This window comes from Cydia fagiglandana, chromosome 20, assembly GCF_963556715.1.
Source record: "Cydia fagiglandana chromosome 20, ilCydFagi1.1, whole genome shotgun sequence".
Lineage (NCBI taxonomy): Eukaryota > Metazoa > Arthropoda > Insecta > Lepidoptera > Tortricidae > Cydia > Cydia fagiglandana.
Window position 1 is genome coordinate 6,729,009 of NC_085951.1, and position 15,728 is coordinate 6,744,736.

Sequence of the window (15,728 nt, forward strand, 5' to 3'; positions counted from 1 at the left end):
AATAAATGCACCAATATGGAATTAAATTTCAAATGCAATACATTTGAACTTATCTTAAGTACTAGATAGATCTATAATGTTCTACTAAAATATATTCGTATTCGTTTATTAGGCCTGTGAGAAGTTATGATATTAATTAATATTTAATTTTAACTGATATTAATATTCATTTATAAAATTATACATTACTTTAATATAAATTGTCATATTAGCATTATTCATTTCACGTTTGCTTTCTCAGCCTTACACTTGACACTAGTTGTTATAAAATCATCCGCTAAATAGTAAAAAAATATATAAAAATGTTAGTAGAATAATATAATTGCTAACCTAAATCGATTACATTCGAGTATACGTAAAATGGAATACATAAAATCAGTCATTAAAAAAAGATAATACTAGAAAATTTGAGAATCGTAATACAATCAAATACTTGAAAATATAGTATAGATAATATGGCACAGGATGATAATGTGCTAGCCAAACACAGACCAGACATCCTCCACACTGAGCATAGTAGCGCTACCCCCTCTGCCACAAATGTACGATAGTTTTACTCCATTTTCGAGTCAGTGTCTTTTTGTAACGCCCGTGTCTTTGAACGGGCCAATCACGGCACGGGACTCGGTCACCTCTTCCCCCGCACCCCAGTATTTTTGGCAGCATCGGTTTCTTGATATAATTGTCCTAAACTCCGTCTAGAGGATTCCTAGTCTATGTAGCCAAACGAATCCAATGTTCGAAACATTTTAAACCCAAGAAACAATACTGAATTTAAAAAGCTCTATTCGTCTATTTAATTGGCGGGTCTACGTCTAGTTTTTAGGAATAAAGTCGATTTCATATTTTCAGCTGTAATGTTAAATATACCAAAAAGTCAGCAGAAAAAAACATGCAGGGTAACCCTATATATTAACGTCACTTAAAAACTTGTACAAACAGCTACACTCATAACTGTCCATCGGTGGACCTTATGGCTTGTGTAATAAGGTCCACAGATGGACAGTTAACAGTGAGGGCGATGGTACCCACGGACCCCAGGCTCTCATGAACCGTGGCAAAAAACCGGGTAACGCAAAGAAGATGACCCACATATATGACTTTATAATGACCGTATTCCTAGGATTCCGGTGCCGTCATATAGCGGCCGTCTCCATACAAATACTGAGACATCCATATTTACTATTTAGCCGTATTATTTAGTATGGAGACGGCCGCTATATGACGGCACCGCTATCCTTGGAAAACCGATCTTTACACTTAGGTAACTTAACATGACAGATGAATACAAAGTTTCAGATAAATTTAGATCTCAGCACAGATACAGCATCATTCCATTTTAAACTATTCAAAATAATAGAAAAATTCGGAAGATTCTACGTAATCTGGAACAGCCTGTATCACAATAGGAATATTGCGTCTTATAAACTAGGAATCGAGAGAGATTGTTAAATATAAATGTGTCGTTTGCAGGAAAAAGGTACCGCTTTGTCGGTTGTTATTGTCAATAAGGAAATACATACTGTCACTTTTTAACTTCCGTAACCATCAGGTGAACGCCACAGTTATGCACATTAAAATACTTTATTTGACGTAGTGGTACCTTTTGCCCGACAATGCCAAATATCTACGAACTATAGATATTCTTCGTCGTTTTCAATGCGTTAGAGCACGCCTTGTATAGTGCGACATAAAATAGTAGAAATTAAATAAACTAAAACAAAAAAAAACCATAGTAAATTGTTGCCATGTTGAAACATTTTACGTCAAAAATGTGACAGTTACGTAGAAAGTGGCGCCCTCATTTATTTTCTATTGTTTTATATCGCACTGTAACAATCAGATCAGTAATAATACCTCATACAGTCTATTCGATTTGTTCAAGCTATGAATCCCAATTACATTTTGATATATATTTCTGCAGAAACATCACAATTAACAACATTGAATTTTCGAGATGAATAAGAGTAGAGGTTAGAGAGCCAAAAGGTACTGACGGTTCACAACAACTATTCCTAAGGCCTCAGTTACACTTGTAAGTTTTACTTACGTAAGTAGGGACAAAGCTATTTTTTTGAATGAGATAACGATATTCATCTCTCATTCTGTAGTATAGCCGTGTCCCTACTTACGTAAGTAAAACTTACAAGTGTAACTCAGGCCTAATGTCAATTTTATGGCAGCACCACACAATAAATAATAGCACTAACGTACAGAAAGTTTGACAGCGGTTCAGGGACGAATGATGCTATCCCTTTCGACTATTTAGGGTTGTCAAAATTCAAGTCATTATCTTATCTGTGGTCGTGCACGCTTGTCATACGCAACGCAACGCCATAGATCTCAGCGAGCTGTCACTGTTGCCACTTTTGTTTAGTGTACGATTAACAATTTAACACAACCTTGCTGTAGCCATGTCGATAAAGTCATATCGATAAACTATCGATATTTCTTGCAATTTTAATTTTACTTCAAAGGTTTAACGATACCTAAAATGAACACGCTTTTATTCTTTATTGTGGTTATCAGATCACAATTTTATCGTCACGCCCCAGCAGGGAACCAAGGGAAAGTTCAGATATTTAATTAAAATACATAAATACCTACTAAAACATGTGTTCCGCAATAATTGAATTATTTTATTATATTCCAATATATTTATTATTCATTAGCATTTCTATTATGTTTATGTTTAACGAAGATATTGAAGCTTCAATTAATAGCTATTTCGTTCCGCTGTGTAGCGTTTATCGATATATAACATGATTAAAATCGACTTTTCACATCCCTAAAAGAGCACACATACACGTTTTCACGCACACCAAAAAAGGTAACACTTTGATTTGAAATTCATCTTGTCAACAGTATGGTTGTCCTTTTTTGACAAATGGCATTTTTAAAAGAGCGAGGAGAGAGAAGTGATACTAGTTGCTGCGCCGTCAAAGTGAACAGAAAACGTTGGGGCCTTGCGCAACGCATGACAAGTATGTTTCTAAGCATACAACTTTCAGGGTTCAGATGTCATAATGCATTGCATAACGTTGCATAAGTGTGTCCCTGCCTTAATACGCCGAGCCGAACGGAGCCGAGTTTGCCTGAAATCAGGAGTGTCTCCCCACTGGCAACACCCTTTGATGTCAACTGTCGGGCGCGGTTACAGCCCAAAAGTGCATTCGCACAAGGTTTACCTACGATTACGCGCCGCACACTGTAGGCTTGGCGTTCTAACGGCTCGGCCACGACATCGAGCGACCTGCGACGGCGGGAGCGATAACCATAGGTTGGAGCGTGACACAGCGATCGTACCTTTCGCTCCAACCTATGGTTATCGCTCCCGCCGTCGCAAGTCGCTCGATGTCGTGGCCGAGCCGTAAGCCTATGAGATTGACGGTACCTTTTGACTGAACTAGATAAATTGCATTAGAGGGAGCTGACGCAATACGGGATCGCGCGTAAGATGGAGTCCACCACGTTGCAGGCGCCCGGCAGGCGAACGGCGGACTTTGCCACCAACTGAAAAAATAATATTTTATTTATTTTTCTACTCTTGTACGTTTTTAGGGTTCCGTAGCCAAAGGGCGAAAAACGGAACCCTTCTAGATTCGTCATGTCTGTCTGTCCGTCCGTATGTCACAGCCACTTTTTTCCGAAACTATAAGAACTATACTGTTGAAACTTGGTAAGTAGATGTATTCTGTGAACCGCATTAAGATTTTCACACAAAAATAGAAACAAAACAATAAATTTTGGAGGTTAACCCATACTTAGAACTGAAACATAAAAAAAAAATTTTCATCAATCCCATACGTGTGGGGTATCTATGGATAGGTCTTCAAAAATTATATTGAGGTTTCTAATATCATTTTTTTCTAAACTTAATAGTTTGCGCGGGAGACACTTCCAAAGTGGAGTGAAGTTCCCCCTGTAACTTCTAAAATAAGAGAATGATAAAACAAAAAAAAATATATGATATACATTACTATGCAAACTTCCACCGAAAATTGGTTTGAACGAGATCTAGTAAGTAGTTTTTTTTTAATCGCCATAAATCGTAAACCGCATTTTTTTTTTACTTGCTGCTACGGAACCCTTCATGGGCGAGTCCGACTCGCACTTGGCCGCTTTTTGTTGTTATTAGCCGGGTCCACACAGGGCGAGCATACGCGCGAGGCTATTTCGCGCGCGCCGCCTCGACCGCGGCACGTCTACACTACCCGTTCTGTGCGCGAGGAAATTGCCTCGCGCGTATGCTCGCTGTATGGACCCGGCTATTTTCGTGGGTGCGCTTGTAAATTCCATCATGCCCTCAATGTTGAAAACCCAAAACAAACAAATCCAATTAGATTCAAACAAAGTGTACATTGTAATGCATAATGGGCCTTAAAAGACTATACTTCCACTTGCACTTATACTCGGACTTCTGGCCGAAGTGTGTGGTGTTTCGGCGGTTCCGGGGCAACCTGCCGAACCCTACGCCGAGTCTACGGAGCCACGCTGTTACGTCGTCGTCGCCCAAATCTAAAGCCCCCTCCAGACTATGCGCGTGAATCGCGGGCGAAGCCGCGAACGCGAGTGTGGAGTCGATTTCGCTGTCTGCGAAAATCGACGCCACACTCGCGTTCGCGGCTTCGCGCCGCGATTCGCGCACGAGTGTGGAGGAGGCTTAATGTTTAGTTAATTTCATTTTTATGTGTATTGTTTTTCTTTGCCTTTTCTTTTATTTTGTACTTTCACAGTGCCTTGGTTTTATACTGTAATGCTGTGTTACTTGACTGATAAAAAGGTTTTAGTTTCATAACACGTTTCACAAAATTATTTTCGAATAATTGGAAACTATCTAAAATAATAAAAAAATACAAGTAGATTGTGTTTGATGCACCAAATGAACTTGCAAAAATGAAATACTAAGAATAAATCAAGAATAAATAAATATATTATAAGGTGGTATCCTACCAGGGCGGGAGTCTGGCACTATGCGGTGGTGGTGCTGCCAGCCTGCAGCTGCATTTGACGCTGCATCTGTTCAAGCATCTCCTGCATGCGCCGCAGCTCTGCCTCCTGCACAAACACAGGTTTCTCTTGTTATTGACGGATACCATTCGGGATAAATAGCTTCGTTATTTAATAAAAATAATTAAATCGGGCTAGGCTACAAGTACAAATTTGCTGATAATAACGAGAAATAACTCAAAATGTAGTCAATATTATGGGTGCTGAGAAAGAGGCGGCTACAGGGCCTGGGGCCTAGGGCGGGTGAGACTTGAGCTCACGGCCTCTGGATATATCAAGTCTGGTTCATGTCTCATCCAAGACAGAAATTTTTCCACTTTTAAATTTATTCTAAGCTTAATAGCATCGTTCATAAACGTTTCTGCTTGTTAAAGATTAAAATTTGCTCTATAATGAGACAGACAAGGCACTAGAATGATATTTAACAATTTTTATTTTTATATACATACATTTTTGCGACACTTGCTGGGCTGATACTTATTCGCCAACGTACCTTTTCACGAAGCGCGCGCTCTCGCTCGGCGGGGTCCTCAGAGGAACCGTTGCTCATTCCGTTGGAGTCCGACTCGCTCAACCCACTCTCTGTTGACCTGCATGTCATTATAATGATTATATTTGACGTTATCTATGAAAAGGGACCTTAACTGTCGATGGCGCTTACGCCATTATTAACGATGCTTCGATATAAATACATTGCCGCGCGACGCTGTGCGGCGTAAGCGCCATCGACAATAAGGTCCCTTTTCATAGATAATGCCCCAATGTGTATTTAGTGTAGTCTTTGAAGTGACTTCAAAGGAAAAAAAAAATTTGGAACCGACTAAAAAATTAAGTTAATCATATCTATGATTTATCAAAGAACTATAGTTCGTATTCATTAGCATTAGAAAAAAGGTAAACAATCTTGACGTGTCTTTTTATTGAAAAACACTATTGAAAAAATAAGTCACGGCAAATATGTAACAATCATGAATCATATACGATTATTGACATTCTTTTGCTTTCATAAGTAATAGTTTTTAAAGCGTTTTTCAATTAAAAGACACGTCAAGATCGCGTAGTCTTTTTCTTATGCTAAAAAACGAACTAAATCACAGGATTATAAAATGGCATAGGTAACGACAGACTGTACAGAGCTGGCCGCGTAGCCAAGATGCCAATCGCTAACGCTCCGTAGCGATCGAAACGCAACTGTCACTGTCACACTAATGGGGAAGAGTGATAGAGATACATAATGCTTTTCGTTGTCGAAGCGATAGCGATTGTAACCTTGGCTAGGGGGCCTGTACAGACTCCATCCGCCTTCGAAAACATTTCACTTTATTTTTTTACAAAACTCTTTCATGACTAAACTTGACCGCCAGTCAGCGGACAATGGCAAAATTAACCTTTATGTATTGTAATTAATATATTACGCAATCTATTATATACGAGTACATATAACATACGTGTGTCGCTTAGGCACTTGTCCGTTGCGCGCGAGTCGCTCCGAGCGGTAGTTCTCGTAATGCACCTCCTGGGTCACCTCCTGCAGGTCCTGCATGTGCGTGCTGCAATCATAACATATATACTAAATAGCTATTTAAATTTAAACAAAAATATGCCTGTAGACTGATTGTCGCGACTCAATATAAACGTGGGTTTCGAACAGGGCCACCACCGACTAGGCTACGTGGCGGTTAATAGTAACGTCTTCATTGAATATATTTTTTTCTCTCAACATTTATGATCTTAATAAACTTTAATAAGTACTATAATACGCGTGATAGCACAATAAATAGCATCTAATTCACAACGGTCTATTCTTAAATGTCTTTGCCAAACGATTGAATTGAAGTTTTCCAAATGAGAAAAATGTTGTTAAAGTCACAGCCGGCTTAGCACAGGAGCGGCGCGACAGTACCTCGCGTGCGAGATAGACTACGCGTCCTTTTCTAATTGTAATTGTGGGACGGATATTATCTCGCGGGCGAGATACTGTCGCAGCGCTTATGTGGTAAGCCTACGGATAAGGTTCATTTTATGACATAACGGTCGATTGCACCAAACCTTCTTTCACTGTTAAAACTTCGCAAAATCTTATTGTATGGGAATCATAGATGTCTGCTGCGTGACGTTGATCAATCTTTGATTTGTTGTTGGTCACTCACATGAGCATGGTCCTGAGCTTGATGAAGTCGCAGTGGTCGGGGTTCTCGACCTCGACGACGCCCCACGGGTACAGGCGGCCGCGCACGCGCCGCCCGCGCACCTCCAGCTGCTGCCCCGCGCCGCACACCGCGAACGGCACCGCCTCCTTCAGTTGTCGGACCTGGGTTTACAGTTGGGTTTGAACACTTGTGTAATAAATTGAAAAACCGGACAAGTGCGAGTCGGAATCGCCCACCGAGGGCTCCGTACTTTTTAGTATTTGTAGCCATTCAAGAGGTAACACGCGAGGGGTTCCAGGGTTCCTTAAGGAAGCCAATGAATCGGCCAGGATGGAGAGATCAAAAAAAGATCAAATTTTAAAGACATCAATATTAACTGCCTGCATATTTTAAAGTAATTATTAATTAATTACAATATGCAAGCAGGACATTCATTCTTGTTTATTGGTATTTAACCTTTTGAAACTCTTGCCACGGACGCCAACGACGGCTACAGACGTCAGCTTCGCCAATGCAATAGGGACTTACGCAGCACTCCGAAAAGTTCAATTTCGCTTAAATAATGGCGATCGCCTGGCGTCCGGGGCACGGCATATTCCTTCGCCGTCTTGCGTTCAAAAGGTTACATATCAAAGTTGTCCTAGTTAAAAATAATATATCTGCCATTGCCAATATAATATACAGTATTCTTAGGGCCCCCCCACATCTAGCGTCTTTCGACCGTCGGCGTCTGTCGGCGTCTGGTCAGCGCTATGGAAAATCGTCGCTGCGCAGTTGCGTCGACGTTGCGTCGAGCAGCGGCCATAGAATTGTAGACGCCGACGCTCGAAAGACGCCAGATGTGGGGGGGGCCTTACCTGTTCCTTGTAATCCTCATCTTCATCGCTGTCGCAGTCCGGGAGCGGGTATATCTTGATGCCTTCACGCTCGATCTCTTCCATTACCTGACGAAAGTTAACAAACCTATTACTATTGATTCATGTTTTAGACGCCACAGTCTGCAATATCCGACAATGGTTATATATTTATAATGCCCTTTTGAAATAAAATTTTGTGCGGTCAAAAGGTTTAATGATCACATTTGATAAAGACAGAGTATTTAATAATTACTTTTATTAATTAACTAATTGAATATATTTTTTGTAATGTGGGCAGTGGGTGAATGATGATGAGCCAGAGAGCAACTAAAGCTTTTATCATTAAATTCTGATATCTAAAGTAGGCCAAATTTTACTTTTTGACGACACTAAGGTACGAGACTTCTATAGAAAGCTATGGACGCGGCAAGTTTTCAATATTTAAAATGTTGTCGGAGAGCGTCCATTTCGACGAATCTTGCCGCACGAGGGGCAAGATGCCTCGAAATGGACAATGGCTATACACGGTGGCTAAAAACCTCCCTGACAACGGGAATGCAGTTATTTTTTATCTACCCTGTATAGGTAAAGTAAAGTAAAAGTTTGTTTGACATTGTACCCTAGACTTGAGCCGCTGCACTTCCTTCTTGGTGAGGCAGTCGGCCTTCGCGATCACGGGCACGATGTTCACTTTGTTGTGCAGTTGCTTCATGAACTCGATGTCCAGGGGCTTCAACCTGGACACAGAATATATACAATATACATTAATATCTAGGAATAATACTCGAAAATAATCGAAAATGCGCGTTTTCCTAGTGATAAGACCTAGGTAGATCGCCCGATATAGCAAATTAAATTGAAATCTTTAAAGATGTTTCAGAGATTTCCGAAATATACACGGTGGCTAAAAAATAACTACATTCTCGTTGCCAGGGAGGTTTTGGGATTATACTGAGCAACTTTTACTATGGGACCAATCCCGAAATCGGTATCGTCTTGGGTCGTCCCATTCGTTTTTCGTCAAGTTCTTAAATTAGTCCTATTCTGCTTTCGTCACTCATTCTACATTGAAAGCCACCGACGATTGTGACGAATGTAGAATGAGTGACGAAAGCAGAATAGGACTAATTTAAGAACTTGACGAAAAACGAATGGGACGACCCCAGACGATACCGATTTCGGGATTGGTCCCATAGTAAAAGTTGCTCAGAATAATCCCAAAGCCTCCCTGGCAACGGGAATGCAGTTATTTTTTAGCCACCCTGTATATACTTACGAATGTCAAAGGGCCCCCCCACATCTGGCGTCTTTCGAGCGTCGGCATCTGTCCAGCGCTATGGAAAATGACGTCGCTGCGCAGTTGCGTCGAAGCTGCGTCGACGTTGCGTCGACGTCGGCCATAGAATTGTAGACGCCGACGCTCGAAAGACGCCAGATGTGGGGGGGGCCTAAAAGTGAATACAAACCCGTGTCCAAACGGCGAGATGAAATAGAAGCAGCAGTGTATGCGATTATCGACGATATTGCGTCGGTTGAGCCCGCTCTCGTCGCGCAGGAAACGCTCGAATTGCTCGTCGATGTATTGGATGATCGACTGTGGACAAAGATAATTCATTACGATAATAATAATAGGCCTTTATCAGGATGCTGATAAGCAATAATGTGTCATCCAACATTAATTTTTCAAAAAATTTACCCTTAAAGTTGACATTTTATTGAAAAATAGATGTGGTATGACACATTATTGCTTATCAGCATCCATTATTGTCAGATGTTTTAAGCAGCATCCCGGTTACGACACCTGCGTTCCTGACTGTAAAGCCCTATGCGAGAGAGGATCCCTCGGCCACACATTACGATACAAGAGCGTAAAATAGCAAATTTGAAACGAGTGGCGATAAATTAAAATACGACCGAGGGGAGTGTTTTAAATTGACACGAGTTCCGAATTGCCTATTCGCACATGTATCGTACAACGTTTTACAGAACATATGGCCTTTTAAACATAGTTGCGTAATGTGCTAATTATCGCACTAGTGCGGTAAAGTAGCCCCATATGTAATGTAAAGATAGTTTATTATTCAAGTAGGCATATTACAATGCGCTTATGAACGTCAAATAAAGCTACACCGGCTCCAACCCTACACCTATGCCTCGAGAAGATTTAAATCCCCCCTCAACTGGAGGAAGGTATCCCAATATGGGACTGGCAAGAAACTGGGCAGGACAGCAGGACACATGTTTCCAAAACATTACATCTTATAGTTAACGTGCATTATAAATAAAATTTAAATTACCATTGAATTCATTCAGTTACATACAGTAGGTACTTTTCTTTATGGAAATCTGATTTAGAAATATATAATGTGCATCAAATCATACAATTACGTAGGTCTGCAAGTGAAGTTTACAAACAAATTTGATTGTGTGTGCTGTTTGTTTGTAAATATAACCGCTAACTATGTGCAGATGGTTTCCAGTGCAATACTCTTGCATAATGTAACAATCATCTGTCTCTGGGGGCTGATTCGACTTGTCCAAATGACATATGTGACTATACACTAGAGTAGAGTGGTATTCCATTTGTCCAATGTGTATTGTGTCGCACATTCTGCTTTAATGAGAGAGTGGGTGACACTGGACAGGTGGAATACCACCCGTAAGTAGAATAGCAATATGGTGGAAATGTCACGGTCTATCTCTAATGAGTGAAATAGGCCCCTAGAGGTGACCAATGTAAATATTTAAATAACGATTGCAAGTGCATTAGTTTACTTTTGGAATGTTTTATTTATTCCTCACTTTAAAATGAAAACATCTACATAAATCCATGGAAAATTATGTGAAAAGAGGCAACAAATTACACATATGTAACGTTCTTTCATTCAATAAGTAAACATATTTCGTGAACGGGAATGTATCACGCGAAACACTTTAACGTAATGTATGCAGCCGTAATGCACTTTACATTCGTAAGGTCAATTAATTAATTAAAACTAGCAATGTCACGGTCTCTTTAGGAGTAATAGCTCCTTGATGAATGACCTTTCATCAGGCGTGGCTCACTCCGTGATTTCGTCGCTTTGCTACAGGTAGCTAAAAGTAAATCCGTTCCACACCAATTTTGGTGGCTAGCCATAAGCCGCGCGTGGCGCTGTCGCCACCTAGCGGCCATATCTGTCCTGATCGTAACAGACGCGTTTTGTTAGAGAGTGAGTCTTCCGTACCTAGTACTATTATTTATTTTTGTGCTTTCGTTGGCTTTGTTAACAAAGTTATATTAACTTCACTTGTAACTAAAATCTTGCAATTGAATTTAAAGCTACTTCTAATAGCCGTACCGATCTGAAACTGCAAAGGTGAGAATACAATAATTTGATATCATCAACCTGGCCGCGTAGCCAAGATGTCAATCGCTTACGCTCCGTAGCGATCGAAACGCAACTGTCACTGTCGCACTAATATGGAAGAGTGATAGAGAGACATAAAGCTTTTCGTTGTCGAAGCGATAGCGATTGTAACCTTGGCTAGGCCGGCAGATCTGACATTTGACCATTAGTAGACCCCACGACACTAACTCAAGTGATTTTGACGAGTCCTTTTCTTTGGGGCCGTTAAGTACAGTCAAAAATAATGAGGTGTATTTAAAAAAATAATTTCGCGGGCGTAAGAATACGGCTACGGTATCCCCTGTCTGTCGTAAAAGGCGACTAAAAGGGGTTCTCGGGGTCGGAGACGGTCGCAGCTCCCTAGCTGCGCAGTCCCTACTGCGACTGACAAATTAGGGGACACACAAAGGGGCATAACACTAGGACGGAACTGGTGCGTTCATTGGAGATCCCAGAGCCGTCCGAATTGCGCCGAGGAGGACAACTGGGAGAGTCGGTGAAAGCCCGACATAACCTCCGCGCTGTCCCTGCGGTGCGGAGGTAATATTGTTGTACCAAGTTTAGTAATAGCCTTTATTTCATGCGTTTTTGTTGTTCTTTTTACACTTTCATTGTTTTTACACTTATTTATTAAATTATTTTTTTAACTTTTATTGTTTTTCAATTTATTTTATTCATTTGCATGCCGCGTGTGCGGAAAATTACTATTACTATTACCAAGTTTAGTAGTAAAATATACAAACCCTAAAGCAGTCAGTATTGTCAATAGCATCTCCATATCCAGGAGTGTCCACCACAGTCAGTCGCAGCTTCACTCCTCGCTCCTCAATCTCCACCGTTGAGGCATCTAGCTTCACCGTTTGATTGGTTTTCTCTGAAATAACATTGCTTATGATAAACTTTAGTTTTAGTCAACAAGAATTGTCAGGCGATTTCACGCACTGTCACCGAAATCTACAGAACGAAAAATTAAATAATCCCTGAAATTAAGGGCACAACAAGTTGTTAATATGTATAAATGCTTGAGCATGGTGCTTCTTGGGACAGATTACAGTATCAGTATATGAATGCCTTAAATAAAAAGAGATAAGTTATTTGGGTCAGTCAACTATTTCTTGTTGTTATTCTGTCCCATCAGCCAGGAGACAATAGTAGCATAGTTTTTTAGAAGAACTGCTGTACCATGTTGTACAAACGTGCTTAGTAGGTGTCCCATAATGGCCTTATAACTACCAACAAATTCAAGTTTGGTTCATTTAAATACGAAAAAACTAGTATTTTAGCAGTGACCCAAGAGACCGTAACCATGGCAACTAGTGACAAGAAAAAGTTGATTCACCCATTTAAGTTATTTTTATGTATTAAAAATGCCAAATTTATGTCACTCTTGAAGTCTGAGTCACCTATTGTTGCATGCTGCTTCATTTATCTCTCTGATTCACAATGTATACTTATGACTACTGGTGATACTATCATCATTCATACTTTAATGTGTGTCTATAAAGTAGATACAGACTTTAGGTTTTTAAATAAAAGTAAACAATATCTGCCCTCCAATGGCTCCTTAAGCCGTCTCACACTTTGCTTCGAATAATGAGAGTGAGACGCAATGCACATTTGATCAAAAATTGGACAGGTATACTACCCTTATCCAAACTACATAGTTTTATTTTATATTGTGGTATTGGATAATAGGATAAAGTGGCAGGCCGCCGGCTCGTGGTCAATTAATGTAATTAAATTTAAAATTTGACAAATTAATATAAAGTTTAATTTCCAACTACTGAAAAGTGACATTGCCACTTGAAGGGCTAGGCAACTGTTTCTACATTGACCACTACACAAACAACCTATGAATAACGTCATTAGAGGAAGTAGGTAATATTAGACATCTTATCAGGAAAATACAATGCCCTCTATAGCTCGTTTTTTTAGCATTAGAAATAAGGTAAACAATCTTGATGTGTCTTTTAATTTAAAAACACATTTTAAAAATAAGTTACTGCAAATATGTAACAATTATGAATCTAATACGATCATTTATATTTTTCTGCTTTTATAAGTAATAGTTACTGATTTACAAAAAGCGTTTTTAATTAAAAGACATGTCAAGATCGCTTACCTTCTTTCAAGTTCTTTCTAATGCTAAAAAACGAACTATAGTAAAACAGATGCCAAAAAGCACACGCACATGTTACACGAAACCATAACATACATACACACAAACAGACAGACCTGGCGGGGGACTTTGTTATATATGGATGGTGTAGTGCTTGACCCCAATTTTGTATGAACGGATAAAGCTCAAATATGAGCCCGTCTTAAAAGAAATTGAAATTAATTACAAAATGTTACCTATGGCATCGGGAATAACTCGTTCCGGATACAAGTCAGTCAGAAACAAGGAGTTGACCAGCGTAGACTTGCCCAGTCCACTCTCTCCAACCACCATGAGAGTGAACTCAAAGCCCTTCTTCACGGACTTGCGGTGCACCTGGTTAGGCAGGTTTGCGAAGCCAACATAGCCTGGGGTTTCCAGATTGGAAAACTGTGAATTAAAAAAAAAAGTTTAATTAAAAAAGGTTAAGGTTCACGGGTAAAAATCACAAGAAGATGAGACTATTAAACAGTTTTTAGTGCTCCTTACAAAACTTTGTTCACAGAAGACTTATGAGTAGTGATGTACCGACTATTGATTTGGCCGACTAGCCGACTAATCGGCGCTCGAATGGCCGATTAGTCGGCCGACTAGTCGGCTAGTCGGCCAGATCATTAGTTTCGTATAAGTTCAGTTGAAAAACAATAGATTTGCTCTTTTGGTTGCGCTATTCATATATTAGCTTGGCTAAAAGGTGTTTTCTATTGGTTCAAAGACCTGTCACAAGAATCCTCGTTCAATTTCTATCTTTCTTTTATTTTGCGATCCTGATGAGCAGAAAAAGTTTTCACACCCTGAATTTGGTAAAATAAACAAAAAACATATGGTAAATATTAACTGTTGGTTTCTTTTTTTCTGTTTTTCTTTCACTAATAAAGTGCCGACTAATCGGCCATTTTTGCCGACTAGTCGCCGACTAATCGCCGACTACAAATGTGGCCGGATAGTCGGCTTTCCCGACTAGTCGGCGACTAGTCGGTACATCCCTACTTATGAGTTAAATGTCAATCATTTCAGATAAATCACCTATTACAAGTAACTTTTAGCCAAGTATAAGTAATTTAGGTATTGTTATTCAGACAAGAGTGAAGTGCGTACTACTGAACTTATAACTTACATTCATTGCCCTAATAAAGCCACAGATGTGTGTGCCGCATGTGTTAATTTCTCTTACAAAAAATCTAAAATGATAAGTTTTTTTCTACTTAGTAGTTCTAGTCATTATACTCTAATGATGATGAATGGGAAATGGAATTTATAATGAGGTAGAAAACACAACATGAAATGCTTGTTAATCTGTGGTCATGAAGAATTAAGAGATTTTTAAAAACCATAATACAATATTATGCCTTACTTCATTGAGAGCATTGAACTTTGTATCCATCAGCAAATAATGAGTACATTCATTCAGCCTAATTACACGCAGAATCAGAATCTAAAAGTCAACATTATCGATGAAAGGAAAGTACATTCCTGCGATAAATATTCCAAACAGTCCACACACATAAACACTGACACACATCCGCACATAACTGTAACGAAACTAATTTCGCTGCGGTATGTATATACGGTAAGTAACATTGGTTTACTTTTACCCCGATGACTCATGTTCCAAGAATTCTTTTAATAGCCAGTTTTAAGGACTTTTTTCCTATCTCTGAGTCTACAAAACTATAACTAACGGAGTGGTAATTAAAGGAAAATGAAGAATAAAACTTACGTTCTTTGCGGTGTCGCTCGACATTGTAGATTTATGAATACCTCACAAATATACCACCAATGAATCTACCTGTAGTAGATTTACACTAATAATAGTATACTGCACCGGATTGAATTTAAGTGCCGAAACAAAGGTATATAAACTTAAATGCAACCAATGTCGATTCTATAATGAAAAGGCCCGACACAACATAAGAGTCCGGTTAATACACGACCAAATAATGTACAGCCCAATAATAGGCGTCCACTTTTTTGGATGCGTATTATTGGGTTGTACACTACTGCCCTGTTCAAAGAGTGGCTTCGTATTATTGGCACGGACCGAGCTTGTACACCCTGATAACGCTCAACCCAATAATACACGACCCAATAATACGAATCCATTTAGTGGACGCCGAATATTGGTCGCATATTATTGGCCCGTACCGATAATGTTCGACCCGGG

General features: G+C 39.7%; 1 protein-coding gene and 1 long non-coding RNA gene across 2 annotated transcripts; both read right to left on the bottom strand.

Annotated features, from left to right (window-relative positions):
• Nucleotides 1-214: 214 nt before the first annotated feature.
• On the bottom strand, nucleotides 215-2,773 carry LOC134674923 (uncharacterized). Its single transcript, XR_010099663.1, has 2 exons — nucleotides 1,832-2,773; nucleotides 215-1,675 (listed from the first exon to the last, which is right to left on the bottom strand). It is a non-coding gene; the product is annotated as an uncharacterized LOC134674923 (long non-coding RNA).
• Nucleotides 2,774-3,376: 603 nt separating this feature from the next.
• LOC134674540 (septin-1) lies at nucleotides 3,377-15,474 on the bottom strand. Its single transcript, XM_063532647.1, has 11 exons — nucleotides 15,285-15,474; nucleotides 13,762-13,954; nucleotides 12,150-12,280; nucleotides 9,484-9,611; nucleotides 8,637-8,754; nucleotides 8,018-8,104; nucleotides 7,161-7,321; nucleotides 6,459-6,560; nucleotides 5,504-5,600; nucleotides 4,954-5,058; nucleotides 3,377-3,513 (listed from the first exon to the last, which is right to left on the bottom strand). The coding sequence occupies exons 1-10, from the start codon at nucleotides 15,306-15,308 to the stop codon at nucleotides 4,972-4,974; spliced, it is 1,128 nt and encodes a 375-aa protein (XP_063388717.1). The 5' UTR covers nucleotides 15,309-15,474; the 3' UTR covers nucleotides 3,377-3,513; nucleotides 4,954-4,971.
• Between the last annotated feature and the right edge of the window lie 254 nt (nucleotides 15,475-15,728).